The 25732-nt window shown below is 40.6% G+C and overlaps 2 protein-coding genes and 1 pseudogene across 2 annotated transcripts; 1 reads left to right on the top strand and 2 right to left on the bottom strand.

Moving 5' to 3' along the window:
- The first annotated feature begins 87 nt into the window (after window positions 1-87).
- Window positions 88-6654, top strand: LOC133744220 (uncharacterized; annotated as a pseudogene).
- Window positions 6655-8009: 1355 nt separating this feature from the next.
- LOC133743486 (annexin D5-like) lies at window positions 8010-9330 on the bottom strand. Its single transcript, XM_062171441.1, has one exon. The coding sequence runs from the start codon at window positions 9158-9160 to the stop codon at window positions 8207-8209; it is 954 nt and encodes a 317-aa protein (XP_062027425.1). The 5' UTR covers window positions 9161-9330; the 3' UTR covers window positions 8010-8206.
- Window positions 9331-19120: 9790 nt separating this feature from the next.
- LOC133745120 (serine/threonine-protein kinase SAPK2-like) lies at window positions 19121-21683 on the bottom strand. Its single transcript, XM_062173112.1, has 9 exons — window positions 21362-21683; window positions 21205-21279; window positions 20797-20898; window positions 20590-20643; window positions 20415-20507; window positions 20242-20331; window positions 20046-20150; window positions 19869-19967; window positions 19121-19648 (listed from the first exon to the last, which is right to left on the bottom strand). The coding sequence occupies exons 1-9, from the start codon at window positions 21479-21481 to the stop codon at window positions 19382-19384; spliced, it is 1005 nt and encodes a 334-aa protein (XP_062029096.1). The 5' UTR covers window positions 21482-21683; the 3' UTR covers window positions 19121-19381.
- Between the last annotated feature and the right edge of the window lie 4049 nt (window positions 21684-25732).

Genomic DNA, 25732 nt, shown 5'->3' on the forward strand with positions numbered 1-25732 from the left:
CGAGAGATATAACCCTAAACATAATCAAAACCTTGTTTTAAAAAAATCTGCCTCCAATATCTCCTTGACGTAGAAACAGATACAGATATGAACAAGACTATAGACGAAGATCATTATAAGGTTCTTGGTTTGCCGTCCGGCGAGGAAGGCTCTAAGCTCACAGACAAACAGATTACAAAGGCTTACCACGCAAAAGCTTTGGTGTTGCACCCGGACAAGAGGCCTAAAAGTGATCTCCAAGCCAATACCAACTTCCAAAGGCTCAAAAGATCCTATGAGGTTCTCAAGAATGAAAGTTCCCGCAAAATGTTCGACAAAATGCTTAGAGATCAAAGACAGAAAGATGGGAACCATTCAGAGCGCGATCCCAAGCGACAGAAGATGGTTTCTGACCTTGAAGCAAGAGAACGAGCTGCAAAGTTTGACAGGGATGCCAAAGTTAGACAAGAACAAGATGAGAGAATGAAGTGGAAGTTAGATGAAGAGTGTGCAAGATATCGTGCAATGCCTCAGAAGAGAGAGCCTGGGGGAGTTGGGAAGAAGGTGAATAGTGGTGTTGGGATAAACCTGAGGTTAGAAGAAGAGAAGGTGATTAGAGTGCGTTGGGAAAAGTTTGGGGGTGAAGGTTATACAGCAAAAAGGTTGAGAGACTTGTTGTCCAAGTTTGGTGGAGTTAAAGACCTCATCCTTTGTTTCTACTGAAGAATACGGAACGAGACTAAGTGTGGATCATGAGAGGGAGAAAGAGAGAGGGACACAAGCATGTATAGTGGTTCACCTTGCCCTTGAGGCAAGGCTACGTCCACTTAGATATTTTACTATGTAGTGAGGCCAAGTAGCCTTTGATAGTGATACAAGTGAGGGGATCATGGATCCATCCCTTCTAAGAAGGGGAGGACTTCCCTTTATAGCTAAGGGAAGTCCCCATCTATTCTATATTTCCGATGTGGGATACAATGTACATATATTGCTTCTCTTGAAGCCTCTTGGAGAGCATGGGAGGGTGGCCTCCTGACTAGATACCGGCCGACCTCCACCATGGCAACGTAGCTCGGGTGTCGGCCTACCGGATGCATGCCATAGGCGGGGCTAGCCATGCCGCGGGGCCCACCTATGAGGTCGTTGATTATGCTTGGCGGTATGTAATATAAGTGATATCAACAAGTCCCCCAAGTCCCCGAGTAAGAGGCGCTTCTTGGTTGGGGAGTTTAAATGTGATGCCGCCAAGTATGAGTGATGACCTCGTTGAACGCTATACCCATACTAGTCCCCCAACTCCGTAAGTAAGAAGGGACTCTACGGGTATGTTGGTGCCACGGGGCCCTCATCACGCTAGTACCTGCAAATAAGATAAGAGTGTACAAAATACATATTGATTGCGCTAGGGCAATCTAAGTGACATTTGAGTCAAATGCATCGAGGTGCATGAATGTTTATGTGAGATGCATGTTACACAATGTGTGTATGCACATATTATGTAATGTTTGACATACGACGTATAAGTCGAAAATGTATGTGATTGTGATACCATACAAAGTGCATATGATGCAAAAATGTGTGATGAACACGATGACACATAATGATATGTAATGTTGTATGCACGTGATACATATGTGTTAGGATCAGGAGTGTTGTTACTCGCCGAGTCCCCCAAGTCACGTAGTAAAACAAGAATTTGGATTTAGGCTATGGTAGACGAAGCCGGTAAGGCTAAGAATGAAGCTCCGGTATCGAAGTAACCATTGACAATACTAGCGAGATTGACGTGACCATGATAGTCCCCCAAGTATAGGTTAGAGGAAGGATCTCTAACTTACGTAACCCGAACATATAAGCCATAACCTGATTGTTTGGCTCATGTGTATCGGGAACGTAAGAGATGAGCTCGCTCATGTTGAGTGGGTGTGAGTTTTGTCCTATGGTCTTATTAATGGGATGTAAAAGAAATTTAATTGTTGCGATCAACAATAGGTGAAAAATTTCAATATTTCCATTAATAGACCATAACACGAAAGTATGAGCGTGAAGCTCAATGATAGTCCCGGTCGGGTACTACCTCCACGTGTGATAAGTGGTATGAATAAGTCCCCCAAGTATACAGAACGCTCGGGAGGTGAGATGATTCAAAAAGCAAAGGATTGGACCTTCGCTTACCCCGCCTCCGGTACCAAGTGGGATTTTCTGAGGGCTTGAGCCTATGGTACCCGATAGGGTAGAATGAGGATTTGGGTCTATGATACCCGGAAGGGTAAATGAGGACTCGAGCCTCTGATACTCGGAATGGTAGAATGAGGACTGGGGCCTCTGATACCCAGAAGGGTAGATTGAGGACTTGAGCCTCTGATAGCCGGAAGGGTAGAATGAGGACTTGGGCCTCTGATACCCGGAAGGGTAGATTGAGGACTTGAGCCTCTGATAGCCGAAAGGGTAGAATGAGGACTTGGGCCTCTGATACCCGGAAGGGTAGATTGAGGACTTGGGCCTCTGATACCCGGAAGGGTAGGATGAGGACTTGAGCCTCTGATACCCGGAAGGGTAGGATGAGGACTTGGGCCTCTGATACCCGGAAGGGTAGAATGAGGATTTGAGCCTCTGATACCCGGAAGGGTAGAATGAGGACTTGAGCCTCTGATACCCGGAAGGGTAGATTGAGGACATGAGCCTCTGGTACCCGATGGGGTAGAATGAGGACTTGAGCCTCTAGTACCCGGAAGGGTAAATGAGGACTTGGTGGTACCTCGCCCGGGGCAAGGATTTGGATGCAAGGGACTGGACCTTGGCTTTTGTAAGGGACTACCCTTTAGTGATCCCGTTGGGATAGCTCGCTCGAGTAGAGGATTTATGAGGGCCTGTAGGCCTCATGTTCCCGGTGGGGTAGATAGGCTTCGAGCCTCGTGTACCTGGTGGAGTGAATGAGGGTTTGAACCTCGTGACCCGGTGGGGTTATGTGAGGGCATGAGCCTCCTTAACCCAATGAGGTTGAATGAGGGCCGGTAGGCCTCCTTTACCCGGTGGCGTGGCCCCGGGTAGAATGATGTAACCTCGTTGGGGTAACCGGTGGCTTTGGCCTCCGGTACCCGGTGGCGTGGCCCCAGGTAGAATATATGATGGCAGTGGCCTCGTAACCCCGTTGGGGTGTCCGGTAGCTTTGGCCTCCGGTACCCGGTGGCGTGGCCCCAGGTAGAATATATGATGGCAGTGACCTCGTAACCCTGTTGGGGTGTCCGGTAGCTGTGGCCTCCGGTACCCGGTGGCGTGGCCCCGGGTAGAATATATGATGGCAGTGGCCTCGTAACCCTGTTGGGGTGTCCGGTAGCTTTGGCCTCCGGTACCCGGTGGCGTGGCCCCGGGTAGAATATATGATGGCAGTGGCCTCGTAACCCCGTTGGGGTATCCGGTAGCTGTGGCCTCCGGTACCCGGTGGCGTGGCCCAGGGTAGAATATATGATGGCAGTGGCCTCGTAACCCCGTTGGGGTACCTCGCTCGGGGCAAGGATTTTTAAGTGCCGCATTTTACACTTATTTAGTGCCGTATGTATGCATGTAGTAATTTTAATTGATTTGCAATTAAAGTAAATCATGGCATAAATATATAGGCATAACGGATATGCTATCAAAATTACCACACTTTGTGGACATGCTTAGATTATAGAAATCGTTATCGTAGCATATAAAGTATTGCATTAGCTCAAATTGAAAGAGCGTAAAATAAAACTTATCTTGTGCCGTTTGAAGGAGGTGACAATTGGGATTGACCCGAATATTAAATCATGTTAGAGTTGTCGTCTAAGCATGACGCTCCACGTAATCGACTGATGGTTGATAGTGCTTGGCCTTGTAATCTTGTATGCCCAAGAAAATGCCCGATTTAGAGTGATTTTGCTTCCTCCGAAGGCAAAACAAAGTAAGTGATTAGCAAGCTATTCATATGATTGAATTGATGAATCACATATATTTTGCTTGTATGCTCTAACATGGTATGAGAGATATAATGGCTATTTGAATTGGTTTACATAGCATGAAGGATTGAATTGTCCATGTAAGTATGGAAATGACGAACCTTGAAGTGAGAAGATGAAATAAGCATGGCAAGAAGTCAATGATCATGATTGGTGGATGACATACACTGACCGAAACTATTGCATGGCAATAGTAATCATGGGTAGCCATGGTAAGTAATTTATCAATAACTGAGTGAAATTTGTGGTAAATCATGGAAATAAGGCAAGTGTGTCATATTGATGTGTGATAAATGTGTTATGCAAATGTGCAAGTTTGATCATGGATCATGCAAGATAGTTCACGTTTATGAATTGTGCCATGGGGCATGGGTAGCCATGGGGCATAGTATCAATTATGACTCAAAGTGTGGCTGTGCAGCATGTGTAGGAATGCCTATACGTGTGAGAGAATTGATTATGGTGATAATCAACAACATGAGAAACTAGCGAGGAACACATGTCTATGTATAATTGAGCATGGATAAAGTTCATGGCAGGACAACTTGTGCTTTAAAATTTGAAATGTGTGTACAGGCTTTAGTAAACACATGCTTAAGTGCTTTAGTGCAGCCAAAATTGGCACGTGGCCGTGTCTCACACAAATGTCATGAATAAAAGGAGCCACCGAGATGGGCAAAGCATGCCTTCATAATATATTTCAATTGAATTGAATGTGTATACGAGCACTTATCTCTGCAGCTGTGCAGGGAGCTGTAGTTTGAAGACTGGACCGGGTGTAAGAGATTTGCAGGTTCCAGGAGAGAGAAGAAACCAGCTGGGAAATCGATCACTTGCTGTGGTGGGGTGTACAGAGAAGATCAATGGGTGTCCGGGCAATCTTTCATTTTTTTTTTTTTTGAATCCCGGAGCGTCTGATGCTTGAATGAGTTGGTGAAGGAGGTGAGAGTGCCGGGAGGTTGGGTACCGGTGACGATCCGGGATTCCTCGAAAGGTGCTTTTGGGTGGTGTCGGAGAGACTAGGAGAAGATCAATTGAGGTGGGATCGGGATGTTGTCATGAGAAGGGTGCCGGCTGGGGTCACCGAGATGCTGTGTGATGCCGGATCAAAATGATGGTGCTGGGATTGTAATTGAGTTCGGGAATTTCCGATGCCTGCCGGGGTTCAGATAGGATCCGGGTCTTGCATGTCGAGCGAGTTGAGTGAAAGCCCCGGCTATGGAGATGGTTTCTCAAGCACGCCGGGCTGGAGGTGAAGCATTGAAGTTGCCGGAAGGTGTTGGTGAGTCACCGGGAGAAAGAACTTCGGGGTCCAGGTTGTGGTGAGTTCCCGGATGAGTAGAGCGGTACGGGAGTTGATGACAGCCTAGGACGCATGGCTGCCCAGAGCAATTCTGAAGTGCGGTACCGGTAAGGGTTGCTGGTACCAGACTGGTCGACCAAGAAGTGAGATACCGCTCGGTAAGCAAAGCTGTGGTTGAGGCTGCCGGTACCGTGAAAGGGACCGCTCGATAAGCAAATCTGGATTTGAAGCTGCCGGTACCAAGCAAAGGTGCTGCCGGGAGGAGCTGCTAGGTTGACTGCCGGGATGAGTTGGATACCGGGCGGTACTATGAGGAGAAGTTGACGTGATATAAGAATGTTGGGAGCTGTCGGGATGTGTAGTGGATACCGGGCGGTATGCTGACCAAGGAGAGATCACTTAAATACTGGATGGCTTATAGTACCGGGTGGCTATAGTACCGGGTGGCTCGAGTACCCGATGGGTAGAGTACCGGATGGCTCATTGGAGGCTTGGGGAGGGAGGTGGGGTGTCTTGCATGTACCCATGTACCCGATGACTTGTGGTACCCGTACATGACTCTTGGTACCCATCCATGACTCTTGCTCAAGGTCGGAGGCTCGTACCCTAACTCCTAGGAACCCTCCTTCTAGCGCCAATGTTTCTACTGAAGAATACGGAACGAGACTAAGTGTGGATCATGAGAGGGAGAAAGAGAGAGGGACACAAGCATGTATAGTGGTTCACCTTGCCCTTGAGGCAAGGCTACGTCCATTTAGATATTTTACTATGTAGTGAGGCCAAGTAGCCTTTGATAGTGATACAAGTGAGGGGATCATGGATCCATCCCTTCTAAGAAGGGGAGGACTTCCCTTTATAGCTAAGGGAAGTCCCCATCTATTCTATATTTCCGATGTGGGATACAATGTACATATATTGCTTCTCTTGAAGTCTCTTGGAGAGCATGGGAGGGTGGCCTCCTGACTAGATACCGGCCGACCTCCACCATGGCAACGTAGCTCGGGTGTCGGCCTACCGGATGCATGCCATAGGCGGGGCTAGCCATGCCGCGGGGCCCACCTATGAGGTCGTTGATTATGCTTGGCGGTATGTAATATAAGTGATATCAACATCCTTGGTTCAGGTTGTTTGGCTTTGGTTCTGATGGAGACTAGAGATGCAGCTGTTGCCGCAACAGGAGAGGTAATTGGTGATCTTTCTAATCCGTTGAGGGTTTTGCTTTTTCAACCAGTTGCACCGAAGAGGATGGTGACTCCGACAGCTGAGAAGTCTGATGAACCTGATCGAGTTAATAATTTGGTTGGGGTTGGCTTTCGAACATTTGAAGATGATGTTTTAAAGAAGGTTGCACAGGCTGGGCAGAAGCAAAAACTAGATAGACAAAGTGCATAAAAAGATGCTTTCTGCTTCATCATTTTGAACTGTTGATCATGTATATGCTGTTTTGTATATAGGTGTCTTAACACATTTACTCAGTCATTGTGTTAATGAAATTATAGTAGGAAAAGCTTATTGGCGTGATGGCAATAACCTTAAGCAAGTTCATCTATACTTATCCCTGATGGGCTCTTTATTCTTATTTAGCTTGTTCTTTTTAGACATGTCTTTCTTGGAGATTTTGGATTTATCCCTCAAGAACTTATAAAGAAAAAATGGAGGCAAAGAAATGTCAAATTTGCAGGTTTTTGTGTTGTAGTATGTGAGGTAACCGTATTCATACAAATTTTTCTTAGCTCTGTACTTCTGCTTCATTCATGGACTTTGTCAAATTGCTCTAATCTCCGAAACATGAAAATTTGGAGAGGAAGATTCTTCATCTCTCAAAAATTTGGAGAGCTAAGATTCTTTATCTCGTTCATGTCCAATCTGTGTGGTTGCAGATGCAGAGGAATGCGAAATTACCTATGAATTAGCAACCGGTTAATCAGCAGTTGAACAATGAAACATTCAACTGACGACCATTATGTTAATATGATTTTTCTTGTCAACTTCCTGATTAATTTTCTAAATAAGAAGAGGATGAGAACTATACATATACATACAAAACAGGAAAGGGAACTTTGCATCATATGTGCTGTTTATGCTTATTACAGTTTCTGTTCCTCACTTTCTACCTACCTTTTAAGATTTGGCGATGTGCCTAAAACATTTATTTACTCTCTGCCTATAGGCAAAGATGGCAACAGCCTTGGTGGCAAGTTCATCATTTGTCATGAATTTAAACACAGGAGATAAAATTTCATATAATACATATAAAATCACCAATTATAAAATCACAGGCAAATATCAAATTGCAGTTTTTTGCTTTGTAGCATGTGAGGTAAGTGCTCTCGTCTTTGAGACAAGAAAATTTGGAGACTTTGACAAACTGTATGTTACCAAATTTTCCTAGTTCTGTATATCTGTTACTGTCATGGACTTTGGACTTCGACAGACTGCTCTCATCCTGCATGAAAATTCCTGCAATGTTTTAAAAATGTTTGAAGATTTGTAGAACTTGCTCTGTATTTCTCATTGACAGAAGTCGAAACTATATACAACGCTTAGACTACAATTAAGGAGTCTAGATCCTACGTCTAAGCTGTTGCAACAATTTACAATAGAAAAGATATGAATGTACAAATAGGCTATCAAATGGACATATGAATGAATGAACCTACAACAGTAGTTGACGACTATTGGAAATCAAAGAGGTGGTTTAATAGTTTTCGAATTGATGTTCATGCCTCAAGAAATTTGGAGACAAATTCAATGGCCTCTTCTGGCAATTTCGAATTTCTTATTCAAAGCAAACATTTCATTATCTACAAAGTAAGGAGTACATACACATTCTTCAAATTAAACATACACATTTGAAGTCAAGTAAGGAATAACCTGCTACTACGCCATAGTTCTAGATCAGGCCTACACTAAACACATGAAACTGAAACACAACACACTTTGGCTAATGACTTGGACCTATAAGAGCCAGAAGAAAATCCCTGTAATTCCCAGAAGTCTCAGAACGAACAGCATCACCCAAACTCTTGCCATACTTCTTTTGGTACTCGGCCTTTATATACTGCAAATCAATCTCCGCCCTCGAAACAATCACCCTCAGAAGTGTACTATCATCTGTCCCTAAACCCTTCATCGCCTTATGCAAAACCTTAGCGAAATACCTCCCAGGATGCTCAGCACACTGCAGAATCGTCACCAGTCCATGCTCGAAAAGCCCCGACGTCTCCTTCTTCACCGCCTTCTTTAAAGAACTCCCATACATGTTCTGATAAGCAGCACTCACAGCATTCAAATGCGCACTGCTCCTCCCACTGAAAATCTCAATGAACTTCTTCTCATCCGTCCCCAATTTCCTCTCCCCTGCTTTGTACAAAGCCTTCGCATCTTTGTCCACCATGAACCTGTCAAAGTCAAGACCTTCATATCTAGGCGTGGCCACGTAACTTAGCAGCAGGTTCTTGTGATCCCCGGAAGCTTGAACTTCGATGTCATGCTCAAGATAAGAACCAAACAACGCGAAGTAGACTTGCTTGAACTGCATGATCTGGGTGGAGGTTCGAGAGCAGATGACTTCAGTAGCGGCTCTGAGATCGATGATATTGGGCCCGGTGAGGGCCTCCCGGACGATGGTGGCGTCGCGGGTGGGAGGGTCGTGGGTCCAGAGGAGGAGGGCTTTCTTGATATTTCCGCTGAGCTCGGAGGAGAGGCGGTGGTTGAGGTCCTCGGAGTACATGGTGCGGTACTCGTGTTTGATGTAGGCTCGCTGGGTGGAGTCACGGTGGGCGAGGATGTTGATGACGGCGGCCTTGTCGCAGCCGAAGCCTTTGAAGGCTTTGTGGAGGAGGATGGCGTCGTCTCTGGGGGTGGTTAGGACTGGTGGAACTATCAAAGAGGACATTGTTGATGGAAAATGGAAGAAACGTACTCAAAGTTGTGAAGAGAAGCATAGGCAAAGCAAAGAGAAAAGCAGATGAAGAGAGAAAAGCAGAGGTATGGCGTGTGTGGATATATACAAAATCCAAATTGACCTATAGCAGGAAGGTGCTGTCCTTTTTTTTTTTTTTTTTTTTTTGTGACGAGAAAGGTGCTGTCCTTTTGAAGAAGAAGAGATGGTGAAGAACTTGATTCTGAAGAAACCATGTGGCGGATAAGGAAGTTTCCGCCGCGTTTTTTTGTTTTTGTTTGTTTTTTTTTTTTTTTTTTAGCGAAATTAAGATTTTTATTGGCCGGGACCATGTTATAATTTTTTTTTTACCATATACGAATCTATGACCAATTAACCAATTCATAATACTGAGACAGTAAAACTGAATTGAATTAATTTTTCTTTGTTACAACTTGGGCCCAGAAGCGGACCTATATTAAGGATTTAAGGCCCGAGAGGGTCCACATCCCGACTACTTTCTTTCATAAATCGATGAGGGCCCAGAAGCGGACCTAAAATTTTTGCAAATTTCCTATACAGTCCCAGGAAAATGCATAGATAATTAAACAAAAGCATGCTTTTATTCGTTGAGGTAAACTCATAGATGAAAAACATGTCTAATACACGTTCCTGTACGGCTGTACTGCAGAAATCTCTCTTTATTTGACTGTATAATTCACTGATTTTCTATAAAGTGGTTAAATTCCTTTACCTTGTCAAAAGAAAAACTCCTTCACGTAATGAATACATACACCAACTTTTAGGTAAAAATTCAAAGCGAGGCTTCAATTATCCATCATATGTTGGGCCACACACCGAATTATTGGATCCGCTGTTGATCAGAAAAGGGAACTTATTGGATTAGTTGCATAAATAAATTATAAATTAGCCAGTCAGCTTCATCCTTCTGACGATGCAATTAGTCATGATATCATTGCATTAAGTAAATATTTTAGGTCAATTTTCTTTGATCGTCCTATTGGTATTTCAAATGGAGAAGAAAGCTTCTGGTTTGGAGGAAAAACCAGAACACCTTTTTTTTTTCTTTTTCTTTTTTCGATGACACCAGAACACCTTTTGGTTTGGACCTTCGGTTATCACACTTACCCTTTGCTCTCACTGGCCTGGCCACTTGTAGCTAACCGCATAAGGGTTGTCCTTATTTCTTTTCAGAAAGCCAATCTACAGTAGTGAATCATTCAAAACTATCTAGCACACCAAACAGTAAGCCTTTCCATTTGAATGAATGTTATACTGGTATGTAAGATGCATCAAATGATCAAATATTTGAGTTCAATAGTAATTTGTTTTTCATCTATGTAGCAAATCATTCAAAACTGTCTAGCACACCAAACAGTAAGCCTTTCCATTTGAATGAATGTTATACCGGTATGTAAGATGCATCAACTGATCATATGACTGATCAAATATTTGAGTGATCAATAGTCATTTGTTTTTCTTCTATCTCCGCTAATACTCACTCCTCTTATCCCTAAATGCCACTGAGATTTAAAACCGTGATATTCACAGTGTCGGGTGTCAGTTTTTCCAAATAACAAAAATGCCCCAGCTCACCAGCTTTTGAATGAAATGATAAAAACTCAGATGAGCACCAAACAACGCAAAGTAGACTTGCTTGAACTGCATGATCTGGGTGGAGGTTCGAGAGCAGCTGACTTCAGTAGCGGCTCTGAGATCGATGATATTGGGCCCCGTGAGGGCCTCCCGGACGATGGTGGCGTCGCGGGTGGGAGGGTGGTGGGTCCAGAGGAGGAGGGCTTTCTTGATATTTCCGCTGAACTCGGAGGAGAGGCGGTGGTTGAGGTCCTCGGAGTACATGGTGCGGTACTCGTACGTGTTTGATGTAGGCTCGCTGGGTGGAGTCACGGTGGGCGAGGATCGATGTTGATGACGGCGGCCTTGTCGCAGCCGAAGCCTTTGAAGGCTTTGTGGAGGAGGATGGCGTCGTCTCTGGGGGTGGTTAGGACTGGTGGTACGATCAAAGAAGACATTGTTGATGGAAAAATGGAAGGAACACAAGTTGTGAAGAGAAGCAAAGCCTAAGCAAAGAGAAAAGCAGAGGAAGAGAGGGTATGGCGTATGTAATAAGGGAAACGGGAGGTATGTCTATCCAAATGACCTATAGAAGGAAGGTGCAGTCCTTTTCAAGAGGAAGACAAGGTGAGGAAATTGGATATGAAAGAGCCATATGTGGCAGATTGGGAAGTTTCCGCCGCGTAGTTTAAACGCGTAAAAATGATTTTTTTTTTTTGGCGAAATTAAGATTTTTATCATATACGAATCTACGAAAAATTCATAATTACTATTTTAACATTCAAATACTGAGCTTGGGCCAGGAGGGGACCTATATTAAGGGCCGAGAGGGTCCAGATCCCTACTACTTTCTTTCATAAATCAATGAGATGTAGTAGTTGCGGATCTCTTTAGAGCATCAGCAGTGGAGATTTATTTTTTAGACTCAAATTTGGGTCCAAATAAGCTGGAATAGTGATTTGAGTCCATCTAAATAGTGTACAAAAAGAATTACTTTTATTGGGTGCTGCAGTGGTGCATGACTTATTTTTGGACTCATATTTTTAGGTTCAAATTTGGGTCCAAAACACAAATCTTTCCACTGTGGAACTGATTCATATTTGAGTCTTCTATTTTATGTTTGTTTTAATATATGTGTGTGTACATATCTTAAATTAAGATAAAAAAAATGACAAGACAAAGCCGTTTCCCAACGGCTATATTTACTGACAAAACAAAAAATTTACATTTCTAAAAAAAAAATAATCTTAAAACGAATTTTGATATAATTAGTTTAATTAATTCTGGCCGTCAGATTGAATAATTAATTCAATCATGGCCTTTGCTTCAAAGTGAATATAGCTGTTGGGATTTAAAACATATGGGACCCACGCCATTTCTGATATCTATTCCACTTGCATGCGTCAGAACCCCATGTGGTGGGTCCCACGAAAATTTGAGTCCAAATTTTTTGAGTCCTCCGTTGGACTAAATTTGAGCCAACAATTGGGTCTCCGACAAATATGGATCCAAATTTTTCCGACCCACTGCAGCCTTATTCCCTTACTTTTGAACTCATATTTTGGTTTTAGACCCAAATTTTGGTCCCCACTGCAGATGCTCTTAGGGGTCGGAGATGGACATGATTCACTAAAACTGTGCATTTATTTTCAGCCGTCAGATTCACTTGTCCCTCACAGTCTCTTAAAAACTGTCCCTTAAGTGAGCAAGCCTGCAAATTTTTTATACAGTACCAGAAAAATGCATAGATAATTAAACAAAATCATTAATTTCTTGTACTAGCCCCTTAATTTAAGGGAAAAATTCACCAACAGTGTTTGGACACTTAGGGGACTTTCAGAATGATACCTGAACTTACAAAGTTATCAATGTGATACCTGAACTCATTATTTCATATTAACGTCGTACCTACGACCAATTTCCGTCACGGAGCCGTTAATTCTGACCACATGTGACGCATGTGAGGTGCAAAATGAGGGCAAAAAAGTCTTTTTCAATCCATCAAATCCTAAATGAATTAATTCAAAATTAAAAATAAAAACTGAATAATTTTTTCTTTCTTTCTTTCTTTCTTTCTTCTTCTTTTTGCTTTGTTCTATTGCCCAATCCAATACACTCTGACCATGAATCAAAAACTAAAAATCAACACTTCCTTGACCATGAAATTCAAAGAAACCTATTTATTATTATCTTCTTCAATTTGGATTTGGATCCTTCAGAAGCTGATTCAAATTTCATTTGGATTTGGATACCCACCAAACTATCTCCTCCTGAAACTCCATCTCCAAATCCAGTTTAGTCAACTTTCCTCCTCCACCACCACTCCCACCCTAGTGACAGCGATCAAGATAAAGTATTTGAACCTAGCAATTCTTCATGTTCATCTTCTTAAACCCAACAAAAACCAAAAAAAAAAAAAAAAAATCCCAGCAATTGTTCATGTTCTTGAACCCATTCATGTTCATCTTCTTAAACCCAGCAAACCCATTTGAGCTTTCGAGAGGAGAGATGATTGAGCTTCTCTATAAACCCAAGAAAATGAGTTCATAAATTGTAGCTCAAGTATTGCTGCTTTGCCGTTTATCAATAAATAGAGGGAAAGATTACTGTGGACATAAGGGACACGATAACTCAGAGGAAGTCGGAACTCTGGGAATCCGTGGTTTTATGACACATAAAAGCACCAGCAATGGTAAGCCAATAATTGATTATAGAGAAGCTTATTGGCAGTAATCAATGACATCTTCATATATAACTCATTCAAAACTCATTCCAGCCATTAATCTCAAATTGAACTAACAATCAAGAGGGTGATTTTGGTGTCCTTCTCTGTGTGCAGAATGTGGCTACAGGAGAATATAGGGGTGAGAGACCAGCAGAAGGCCTCTTGAATCACGTTCACCCACCTACCTAAATTCAGATCCGGACTAGCTGATCCAAAGTTCCAAACCAAGGTCGGTGAACAAGAACTATCACCCGATCCCAGCCCGCCGCAACAAAACAATCGGAAGAAGGTCCTGTGCAGCCCCAAATTCGAACTCCATTCGAAATCCGACTTCGATCCCGCCGCCGCCCAACTCGCCGCTTTAGTCCAATCCAACGCCAAGCCAGCGACCATGATCAGAACCCCGGGCACTGGTCGGAGCCGCAATCTCAGGCTACAACAACTGAACCTACACCCCCGGCAATCCTGGTCAGGGACGTTTTGATGGGGATATTATCCAGTCAAGATGATTGGATTGGGTTTTTTTTTTTTTTTTTTTTTCGAGAGTGTATTGGATTGGATAATAGAACAAAGTGAAAAAATTTATTCAGCTTTTATTTTTATTTTTTTATTGGAAGCTTTTATTTTCAATATAATAATTATTCAGTTTTTATTTTTAATTTTAATTTTGAATTAATTCATTTAGGATTTGATGGATTGAAAAAGTCTTTTTTGCCCTCATTTTGCACCTCACGTGCGTCACGCGTGGTCAGAATTAACGGCTTCGTGACGGAAATTGGTCGTAGGTACGACATTAATACGAAATAATGAGTCCAGGTATCACATTGATAACTTTGTAAGTTCAGGTATCATTCTGAAAGTCTCCTAAGTGTCCAGACACCGTTAGTGAATTTTTCCCCTTAATTTAATACAAGAATAAATTTGGGAAACTCTCTATAACTTGACAATGATTTGAGAAATTAACTTACCCCCAAAATCATTAATTTTTTAGTTTTGAGGGTAAATTAATAAGCGCAAACTAATGGTTTTGGGGTGAATAAGTGCAAATTAATGATTTTCGGGTAAATTAATTTCTTAATTTTAGGCCTAAATTAATTTCTTAAATCAACTGTCATTTAATAATTTTGATGGTAATTATAAGCGAAATATGCCGACTGCCTTTATTGTAAATATATATACAAAAGCATGCTTTTATTCGTTGAGGTAAACTCAAGCGGATCTCCAATAGGAGGGCAAACTGGGCTTTCTAGCTCTTTTAGTCTTTTTTGAAAATTAAGAACTCCAGCGAGCAAAATGTAATAGGGCTAAAAGTGGGTCCATGTCTAAAGGGGGGTGAGGAAGTTGAAAATAGCCCTAAAGGTAACTCTTGGGCTCTGACGAGACCCCATGGACAAATCCAATAGATTTAAAGGGGAAGGGCTAACACATGCAAAATGCATAGATTTGAAAAAAAATCAACGGCTCATGTTACACAACAATTGCAATCCAACGGTAGACAATTATGTTATCAATTATGCCATTATATCAATGATTTAATTTATGATTTTGTATCATTATTCATGTAATAATTTATTTATGAAATAAAATGTTGATAAAACAAGGGTTTATCGCTTGTAACCACGACCTAGCACTCTGCTAGGGTTTGAGAGAGGCTCTCCTTTGCGGCGTGAATCTCTTGTACCTTCTCCGTTTTGTCAATGGAGACCATGGCAGGCTTTCGTCTGTTAATCCTTTGTGTGTGTGTTGCGTTCAGCGATGGCTGCAGTGCGGAAGTTGTGGGTTTGGATCTAAACAAGTTCTTTGGAAGATCGATCCAGGTGGTGATTATGGGGGAGGGGAGCGGGAGCGGCGGGTTGGTGTCGTGTATGAATCTTGTTTCTCGGTGGAGGAAGCTGGATCCGACTTGGCTGTTGTCGGATCAGAGGACTGCAGTGAAGGTGGGGTGGCATTGCCGGCCTCCCCTTCTTAATTCCTCTGTTGGTGGCATCGATGGTGCTGCACGAGGGCTATGCTTCTGACCCTCTGACGGTAGTGGAGCTTCAGTGGCTGTGGCGGTGCTTGATTTCAGATCTCGTGTAGCCACGTACTGGGTGGTTCTCCTTGCTTGTTGGCTATGGGGATGGAGGTTTCCAAGACGACGGTGTTCCTACTTGGGCTCTCTGGGCTGGTGATCAATCTGGGGATGGGGATGCTCAACGTGGTGGCTATTTAGGCTATGCTGGTGATGGCCTGAAGGAGGTCAGTAGGGGCGACGGTGTCTTTTCCTGCGACGGTGACATGCAACTTGGTAGCGGCTATGTTGTGGAGCAGCTGTTTGCTAGGGTTTCATAAAATTTGGGTTGTTGGGCTTAGTCTGGACTGGGATGAATTGGGTCCATATGGGCTCTGGGGTTTTATTTTAATTTTAATTTTGGGCCTTCCTCTTTTTATACAAAAGGAGGATGGACATATTTTAGTTTAATCTTTGTTTTTGAGTCGCAAAAACCAGTGCCTTAGTTGTTACCTTTTATGCCTGCTTCGAGGTTTCTGGTTTTTGTTAGAATAATGGTGCGTAGACTTCCTAAAAGGTGGGTGTACTAGGGGCTTTCAGGGATGCTATTCGTTTAGAATAGGGTTTTTTTGAGGTTCTAAAGAACGATTGCTTTCTGTCGACCCCATTGGGGTGTTTCATTCTTATACTGCTTGCTGAATTTAATGAAAGGGCTGACCTATTTTCGTTCAAAAAAATGAAATAAAATGTTGAAATAAAACTTTTATTCATCCTATCCAAAAATGTTATCAACAATAACATATAGATATCTTATCCAAACGTACACATTAAAGAATTAGTTTTTGTCTCAAAAACTAACTTTGGTCTAAATTAAAATATTATTATAATAAAATAAAATCATAAATTTGAAAAACATAATGTAAAATCATGAAATATTTTAAAGGGCTAATTTAGCTCTATTTTACTGGAGATAGTTAACTAGTTCATGAATAAAAAATTAAGGGTGGGCATAAATGACCGAAAGACCGAAAAACCCGGAGGAACCGATCCGGACCGGCCGGTTCGGGTCGGGTTTTAGACTGAAAATAATTGTTTTCGGGCCGGTTCGGTCCCAAACTCATTCTTGCCGGTCCGGTCCCGGTCCCTGACTTTTGCTGACCTTTTGGACCGAAGAACCCGAACTTGACTATACAAGTAATATATTTTTTATTTTTTGTACTTATCCTCTCCCTCTTTTGACGTATCCTTCTTCTTTATTCTCTCTCCACTGCGTCTTCTTTATTCTTTCTCCTTCTTCTTCTTTTTTTATATTTCTTTTATTCTTCTTTATTCTCTCTCCTCTGCATCTTCTTTCTTCTGTCTCCTTCGTCTTCTTTTTTTATATTTCTTTTATTCTTCTTTATTCTCTCTCCTCTGCATCTTCTTTCTTCTGTCTCCTTCTTCTTCTTCTTTTATATTTCTTTTATCATTCTTCTTTATTCTCTCTCCTCTACATCTTCTTTCTTCTGTCTCCTTCTTCTTTTATATTTCTTTTATCATTCTTCTCTCTCCTTCTTCTTCTTGAGTTCTTTCTTTCACGATTCCTCTCCTCTCCTCTTCTTCTCTCTTCTTCAGTTCTTCTTCTTCTTCTTCTTCCTTACCCAGTCAACCCCAAGCCCCCAACTTTGCTCCTCCTCCAAAAACTAGAGATCAGCCAGTCCATTATTCCTCATTTCCTCTACCTCTCGCTCTTCAAGTTCAACTCCGGTGCCGTCATCGTGCTCGTTCTCTTCGTCCTCCTCCGCTGCCGTCGCTACTGTCACCGCAAGTCGTGCACGACATCAAGAACTAAAAGAACCCACGATCTTTCTTCTCTTTTCCCAGCAATCCAAATCTCTACTCCCTTCGATTTTTCAAAGCCAAAAACCTTTCTGGCTTTCTTTTCTTATCAATCTTTTTTTCTTTTTTTCAAAGACGGGTTAGGCCCGAAAGCCCGAAAAAACCGGCCCGCTTGTCCCGGTCCGGGTTTAGCCCGGTCCCTATTCTCTGGAACTGCAAGCCCGGCCCGAAAAAAAAAAGCCGGTCCCGGTCCCGGTCCCAGCAAATCCAGTGCCGGTCTGGGACCGTGCCCAGCCCTATAAAAAATTATTTAGGGGCTGAATTTTGCTCTTGCCCTAATGTAGCCCTCTGCTATAGGATGGCCATACATGAAAAACATGTCTAATAAACGTTTCTGTCCAGCAGAAATATCTCTTTATTTTACTGTGTGATTCACTAAGTTTCTATGAAAGTGGCTAAATTCCGTTACTTTGTCAAAAGAAAGAGTCCTCGACGTAATGAATTATGAATACATGCACTAAGGTAAGAATTTACGGTGAGGCTTCAATTATCAATCAAATCTTGGACCACACCGAATTATTGGATCCGTTGTTGGCCAGAAAAGGGAACTTATTGGATTAGTTTCATAAATAAATTATAAGTTGTAGTCTGTCAGCTTCATCTTGTTCACACTGAAGTCTGTGTGAACTTATTTACACACGCACAACCGTGTGAATAAATGAGAAAGTATTTTAGGTTGCACACTGATATCTGTGTGTATTGCTGTTTCACATAGATTTTTGTTGTTATTGGTACTGCACAAACTCATGTGGGCCCAATTCTACTTAGTTTACACGGATATCAGTATGAAATTGTCTTTCACACGGATATCCGTGGGTGTTGAAAATATGTGTGAAATAAATCTGTGTGAGTTGGCCTTTTTACTTGTAAGTAAATATTGAGGTCAATTTGCTTTGATCGTCCTATTGGTATTTCAAATGGAGAAGAAGGCTGCTTCCTTAACAATCAAAGGAGGAAAAACCAGAACACCTTTTGGTTTGGACCTTCGGATATCACAATTGCCCTTTGCTCTCACTGGCCAGTTATAGCTAACCGCATAAGTGTTGTCCTTATTTCTTTTCAGAAAGCCAATCTACAGTAGCGAATCATTCAAAACTATCTAGCACACCAAACAGTAAGCCTCTCCATTTGAATGAATGGTATACAAGTATGTAAGATGCATCAAATGATCAAATATTTGAGTTCAATAGTAATTTGTTTTTCTTCTATGTAGCAAATCATTCAAAACTATCTAGCACACCAAACAGTAAGCCTTAACCATTTGAATGAATGTTATACTGGTATGTAAGATGCATCAAATGATCAAATATTTGAGTTCAATAGTAATTTGTTTTTCTTCTATGTAGCAAATCATTCAAAACTATCTAGCACACCAAACAGTAAGCCTAAACCATTTGAATGAATGTTATACTGGTATGTAAGATGCATCAAATGATCAAATATTTGAGTTCAATAGTAATTTGTTCAAAACTATCTAGCACACCAAACAGTAAGCCTTAACCATTTGAATGAATGTTATACTGGTATGTAAGATGTATCAAATGATCAAATATTTGAGTTCAATGGTCATTTGTTTTTCTTCTATCTCCGCTAATACTCATTCCTCGTCTTATCCCTAAATGCCGCTGAGGTTTTAACTGAGATTTAAAACCGTGACCTTCACAGTGTCGGGTGTTAGTTTTTCCAAATAACAAACATGCCCCAGCTCACCAGCGTTTGAATGAAATGATAAAAACTCAGATGACATACAAAGACCAACAAGGTTAGACCCTAGTGAGGCTGCTAATCTCTAAATGGTGGTTTGTCTGTATACATCAACACAAATTATAGGACACAAACAATACACAATTCGCACAACATTCTCTGCTGATGGACCAATACTTGTGCTAATTTTAAAGGAAAAGCTTAGAAACGACCCTTGTAATCACAGTAACACAAAATGATACACTCATCCTTAGCAAACGAAATGATACGTTCATTATTAAGGGCCATGTACCAGGCCAAGTCACATGGCCATAATTATTTATATCATATATACACACTTCAATTACTCTATTTGGCACACACAATCACCATTTGTTTCTGGACCTCCAACATCAGCTTCATCAAGAGCCATGCTACTTCCAGTGAGATGCCTACTGACAGTTGGGACCTTTAAAGGTCTTCTTGCGTCTTGTATTATAGAATGAACTTCTTCACCACTTTGGGATGGATTGTTCACCTCATTGCTTTCCCAACTTCCTCCTTCCATCATTTCCATAGGTAAGTTCTTTACAAACCAAGGATGGCTCTTAATTTCAGGGATTGTTATTCTCTACAAATTAAGAGAAATGCAGAGACCCTAATAAGAAAGGGAAATGAAAACTAAAAGAAATTCCTCATATAGCAGCATACCAATAATTGGTTACAAGATAACTAATACATATGATTTAATTTTGTTTCACTCTTTGATAGAAAGTGGAAACCATACCATCTGATCAATAATTCTAATTATCTAGCAGCTCATCACCAAAAATGATATACATCTAGATTACCTGTTCTGGGTTTGCCACAAATATTTTAGAAAACAGATGCCTACATTCCCTGGAAACTCCGATATTTTGTGGGATTGAGTAGTGTGCGCTAAGAATTCGCTGCCATGAGACATGTATGTCATTATAACTTTAACTCAGAAAAGAGGGGAGAAGTGAAATGGTTGTAATGCCACTCACCCGGATTGTCTTTGTAAAGTTTAAAGGGTCCTGAGGATCTTCAAAGGGATATGCCCCGAAGATCATGACAAATAAGGTGACTCCACAAGACCAGACATCTGAAATCTATATTGTGTAACGTTAGATCCAAAGATGCACAAAGTGTGCAATAGCAAACACTATTATCAATGAGAAAGACACAAGAGTTTGCACTCACCTTTCCATCATATTTTTTTCTAGATAGGACTTCAGGTGCAATATAATTTGGTGTTCCCACAACAGATTTTGGCTGAGATTGAAGTAGTGACTACAACAACAAAGCGAAACATTATTCAACATCCCATCTAACCCAAATCCCAAAATTGAAAGATCATGGGTTCTGTGAAATACCTTCGAGTATCCGAAATCGCATATTTTCACACGAGGTGTTGTGCCGCCATCTAAGAGTGAATTTTCAAGCTTAAGATCTCTATGACATATATGCTGCAAGAAGAATCACTTCCTTACTAAAAGTCAACCAAGGAGAAATACAACACTTAGCTGAAAAGTGCCAATTTGTACTTACCATTTTATGACAGTACGTAAGTCCTGATATCAATTGCTGGAAGAAAAACCTTGCCTGATGCAAGGATATGTAAGTTTTTCTTACATTAGGAACTATTGAAAACTAAAAAAGTACTTTAAGATAAGATGAATCGTTTTTCTTTTTCTGAAAATTGTAAAGGGGCCACTTTTTATGAAATAAAACTCACCCCCGCGAAAATTACTTTACCTCATCCTCACTAAATTTACCAGCCTTGCAAATTCTCTCATATAGTTCTCCTCCTGCAGCATACTCCATTACTATACCTAGATGAGTTGGTGTCAGCAGGACCTGCATGAAAGAGACCCCAAAACTCTTAAACACCCAATTTATCAGAAATAGGCTCCACTCCATATAAAGAGTGGATGAAGTAAAGATCATAGCTTTAATAGAGGTATATGATTTCAGCTACCAATTTAAGCATAAATGACCATGATACTTGAATATACAATGCCCTTATGGGAAAATGATACAGAACATAGCATCAGTATCTGTTAATCCAAAGAAAATGAATATGCAATTCAGGGGAAGAAGCAAAATCATTTCTAACATCGGTCAGTGCCACAACATGCACAAAATTCATTACTTCTTACTAACCTCTTTAAATTCAACAATATTGGGGTGCTTCAAGGATCTGTGGTTCATGATTTCCCTTTGAACATTTTCATCTATCTGCAAAACCCAGAAAAAATCAGGAAAAAAAAAAATACCCAGAAAACCTGAGGTGAAGGAGATGATGAAGAAGCTAGCAAACCTTCTTGCCTCTCTCAATCAACTTAATACAATAGAGTTTTCCGCTACACTTTTCTCTGACCAACTTTGTCACCGCAAAATTCCCAGCTCCAATATCCTGCAAAATCTCATACCTCTCCATAAAATCCAAAACCCAACAAACCTCAGAGTCTTAATTCTTACTAAACACCAACTAGCATGAATAATCAGTCTTAACCGCTACGGAGTGCTTAGGCTAATTATAGAAGCAAGGACTATGAGAGTGAGAGGTTTCAGACCAAAAACAGAAAAGAAAGGTCAGTGAGCGGTGGATATTTTTTGGTGTTGGGCCACTGTAAGTATGATGTCGGGTGTTTGCGACAATTCTTTCTTTTGGTAATTTATATTGAAAATAATTTAGAGCCACAGAGATTTGAGAAAATGATTGACTATTGCAACATGCGACAAATGTTGTGGCTGTAAAGGAAAGTGAGAGCATTGAAAAAGAAGATGATCATGTGAGCCCATGCAACTTGCAGTTCTATTTTACCGCTATAAAGGTTGCAGAACGTCTTGTCCACTCTTTGGCCTCTTCCGGCGTAATCTGTACCAAATCTAGCGCACTGCCGCTTCCAATTATGGGTCGTATCTTTCATTACTGGCCATTTTACACGACCGGTTTTTTGGCGCATATTCCATCATGTTTCGGGTGACAGCAATGTGAATTCTCACCCCATCCTTCCATAATTTGAAGGTTAAGCTCCCTGCAGTGAAAACTAGATGACTACGTGAACAGAAAATCCCCAACCAATGATACTCCTGTCATTCTATTCAAAATCTATACCTAACATCACATAGTGACCCTAGACCAAAAAAAAAAAAAAAACCCCACGTAGAGTCAAAATATAATTCCCTATCTATAGGCAACTCTAAAGTAAGTTAAGGTAACCAATATTCCTACACAACTTGGCTAAAATTGAGAAAGTCTAGTAGTAACCAGGGGTGTATCCACGTATGGCTCAATCCAAATTACCGATTATACGTGCAAAATGGTTCAATTGGCAAAAAGATGTGTTATTTCCCTTGTGACCTTGGTTCAAATCCTCTTAGAGGCATTTCATGCCTGTTTCTTTTGCTTTTTCCTCATTTACTTCTCCCCCATTTTGTTCTTGTTTTTTTTTCTCCCTTTTTCTCTTCCTTTTTTTTTCTTTTGTTACCACATTTTATATTACTATTTCTTAAAAATTTCTTACTTGTTGTTTCCTCTTTCCACATTTCTTCTCCCTGTTTTTCTTTAGTTACAACAATTTCTATTAGTATTTCCTAAAAATTTAGTCTCAAAATTTTTTGAAAGTAACATTGATAGAAAAAAAAAAAAAAAATTCTTATAAATAAGCCTCAGACCACAAATTTACATCATGGATCCGCTACTGGTAGTAACCCTAAGGATCACCATGCACATAAGAGATTCTCCAAGATGCCTACAGGCTTTTAATATCTTGAAGGGAGAATTCTACAAATGATCACTCAACTATAACTTATTTGATACTTTGGTCACGTACTCAACTATTACACTGTCAATCACTTTAGTCACTTTGTTAATTTTTTTCATTAAAAAAAATACTCCTTAGGTGACTAGAGTGATTGACAATGTAATAGTTCAGTGACCAAAGTGATATATTTGAAACTTGAGTGACCAAAGTGTCAAATGAGTCATAGTTGAGTGACCATGTGTGAAATTTTCCCTATCTTGAATCTTGTTGCTCGTGGATGGTCGATTGGATCCCTATATACAAAACCAAAAAGTGATAGAGCCCACATAGCAGAACACACACTGATGTACCAGAGGCCAAACTTAAAAAAATCCAAGCCTAGGAAAGGGCTCCAATCAGTAGCCAAACTAATGAGACTTCTTTTGTTTTCTTTTCTTAGCAAATCCACCTTCTTTGGTTTCCTTTTTTTTTTTTTTTTTTTTCCTTGTACCCGGGGGCCTATTGTTTCCGGGTTTTAGGTCCATAAGACTCCTTTTGTTTTCTTCCCCTTAGCAAGTCCACCTTCCTCGATTTTCTAATTTGTTTGTTCTTTGTACCCGGGAGCTGATCACAATGTTTGCCCTCAGTTGGAGTAATTGGTGAATTAGTCAATTGCTTTAACCCAAAGTTAAGACTTAGGTTGCTTAGTCATTCTCCAAAAGAAAAAAAAAAAAAAAGGTTAAGACGTAGGTCAGACTCAAATCTTTCCTGAGAGCTTACGGAAAAATCAATGGTGGAGCTAGTTAAATATTTAGGTGAAATATAATTTTTTTTTAATTGTTTAGGGAAAGAAAAAGTTATAATTCAAGTAAATATGATACTTTACTTTGGCGTTGGAGAAGGATTTCTTTCCTGTATAATTAAAAGTATACACCCGCATTTCTTGTTGACTATGTTGACATTTTAGTTCTTACATTAGTCCAAGGAAAAAAAAAACACTTTAGTTTTTATGGGATTTTTAAAATAATTGTGTTTTATATTATGTAATAGAGGATTCTATCACTTAGGTAGTTGTAATCAGTTTTTCAAACTATATATAAGATATATTTTTCTTCTTTATATATTTAACTTCGAATTTTTTTATTCTTGATTTCCATAGCACCTTTGTTTTTCTTTCTATTCACTCAGATCATTTCCCTTCTATTAATTTTGTCCAATCCTCAATTACTTCCGAAAAAAGGGAAGGAGAAGAATTTATGTGTGACAAAGTCTAGCATACGGCAGTCATATCATGTGACTGATACAACTACCCAATTAAAAGTCACATAACTTTGATTGTATTCCAAAATTATTCCTGTTTTATTGAAGTGAAATATCCAAAACATCCCTAACATGTGCACTGATTGGTCAGCCATGCCACACACAGTATGACTGACGTACAGAATTCTTTATCTTTATGTGTTCTTCCTTGTGCTCAAATTCCCCATGTCAACATTAATTTTTTTTTTTTTGATAAGCAATTACAAACAGAGTTAAATACACCAAATGTTTAAAAGCGCTTTTGTCAAATCAAATAAAAGCGCTTTTGTCACTTGAGAAGGAAAAGAAGTCTCCCAAATGTTTTCTTCGGTGGTTGCATGACCAAGGTTGGCAAAAGCATATTCTCTCAAAATGTACTTGAAAATGGTTTAGTTAAACGTTCTTGCAATGCTCCTGATATCTTCCACAATTTGAAGAAGTCTCCATGGTGGTTTGATCTTGTTGTTGACAACATCAATAACAAGCTTTGAGTCTCCTTCAACAATTAATGGCATTTTGGCAGCCTTTCCATTTGGCTAAAATGAGGCTATCTCTTAGTACAAGTGCTTCTGTAGTCAGTACTGAGCTCTTCCAATATTTTTTGTGGTTGCAATGAGAGGATTTCCATCAGAATCTATAATAATAACTCCACAAGTAGCAAAATTGTTAGTAACAGATCCATCAAAATTGATCTTGACCCTTAAAGACTCTGCCTCTATTTATTTTTCACCTTATTCCAACTCTTTGGTTGCTGTACCAATGTTTAATCTCTTGGAGTTTCATCTCTGAGGCTTAAGGCTAGGCTCCAAAGTTCATTCGTATCGTTTGGCAGCCTCCGCCGATTGGATGGTTAAAAGTTAACATAGATGGCTCATTTAGAGGCCCCCATACTGCTGGTTATTTGGTGGAGTCTTCAGAAACTCTGATGGAATTTTTCAAGGTGCTTTTGCTCATAATATTTTTAGTTCAGAGTGCAGTTGAAGCTGAAATTTTAGCAGCTATTGAAGCTTTATCTATTGCTAAAGTGCAAGATTGGAATAATATATGGTTGGAAAAGGATTCGGCTCTAATCTTGCATTATTTCAAGTCCTCCAATCTGGTTCCTTGGAGGTGGAGAGTGGCTTGGATAAATAGCCTCCACTATGCTAGGTCCATTCAATTTAAGGTTACCCACATTTACATGGAAGGCAACAGTTTGGCTGACAAATTAGCTGAGTATGGAGCTACCAACCTAGGTTCTAATCCACCAATTCCCAACTTCATTGCTGGGCTCTGTGGTCGTGATTTGTCCTCAGGCATTACGTATCGTTTTAGATAGTGAGCTTTTGATTAATTAGCTATTGTCGTTGTATTGCTTTCTCTTTTGTTTTTGCTCTTTCAGTAGCACTTTTGATAGGTATTTCCATGTTGATTTATGTCTTGTGGAAGTGGTTTTGGCCTAGTCCCCCCTTCTCCTTGTACCTTTCTTCTCTACTAATAAAATTTCGACTAAGGGCGAAGAGTTGGCCCTTATGTCATTTCCAAACAAAAAAAAAATCAAAATTTGTTGAAGGATATTGACATTTAGTGTGCCTAGTCAAACTAGGATAAGTTCTATAGTTGTAATAGGAGAGGTTTCCTACTCCAAGTTAGATAAGGAATCC

This window comes from Rosa rugosa, chromosome 4, assembly GCF_958449725.1.
Source record: "Rosa rugosa chromosome 4, drRosRugo1.1, whole genome shotgun sequence".
NCBI lineage: Eukaryota > Viridiplantae > Streptophyta > Magnoliopsida > Rosales > Rosaceae > Rosa > Rosa rugosa.

What these genes read in the sequence shown, in the direction of transcription:
- LOC133743486 (XM_062171441.1), bottom strand. Translation starts at nt 9,160, where the DNA reads ATGTCCTCTTTGATAGTTCCACCAGTCCTAACCACCCCCAGAGACGAC.
- LOC133745120 (XM_062173112.1), bottom strand. Translation starts at nt 21,481, where the DNA reads ATGGAGAGGTATGAGATTTTGCAGGATATTGGAGCTGGGAATTTTGCG. An exon ending in GTAAATTTAGTGAGGATGAG is followed by an intron (nt 20,644 to 20,796) that starts GTAAAGTAATTT and finishes TCCTTGCATCAG; the next exon opens with GCAAGGTTTTTCTTCCAGCA. An exon ending in GCGATTTCGGATACTCGAAG is followed by an intron (nt 20,332 to 20,414) that starts GTATTTCACAGA and finishes TTGTTGTTGTAG; the next exon opens with TCACTACTTCAATCTCAGCC.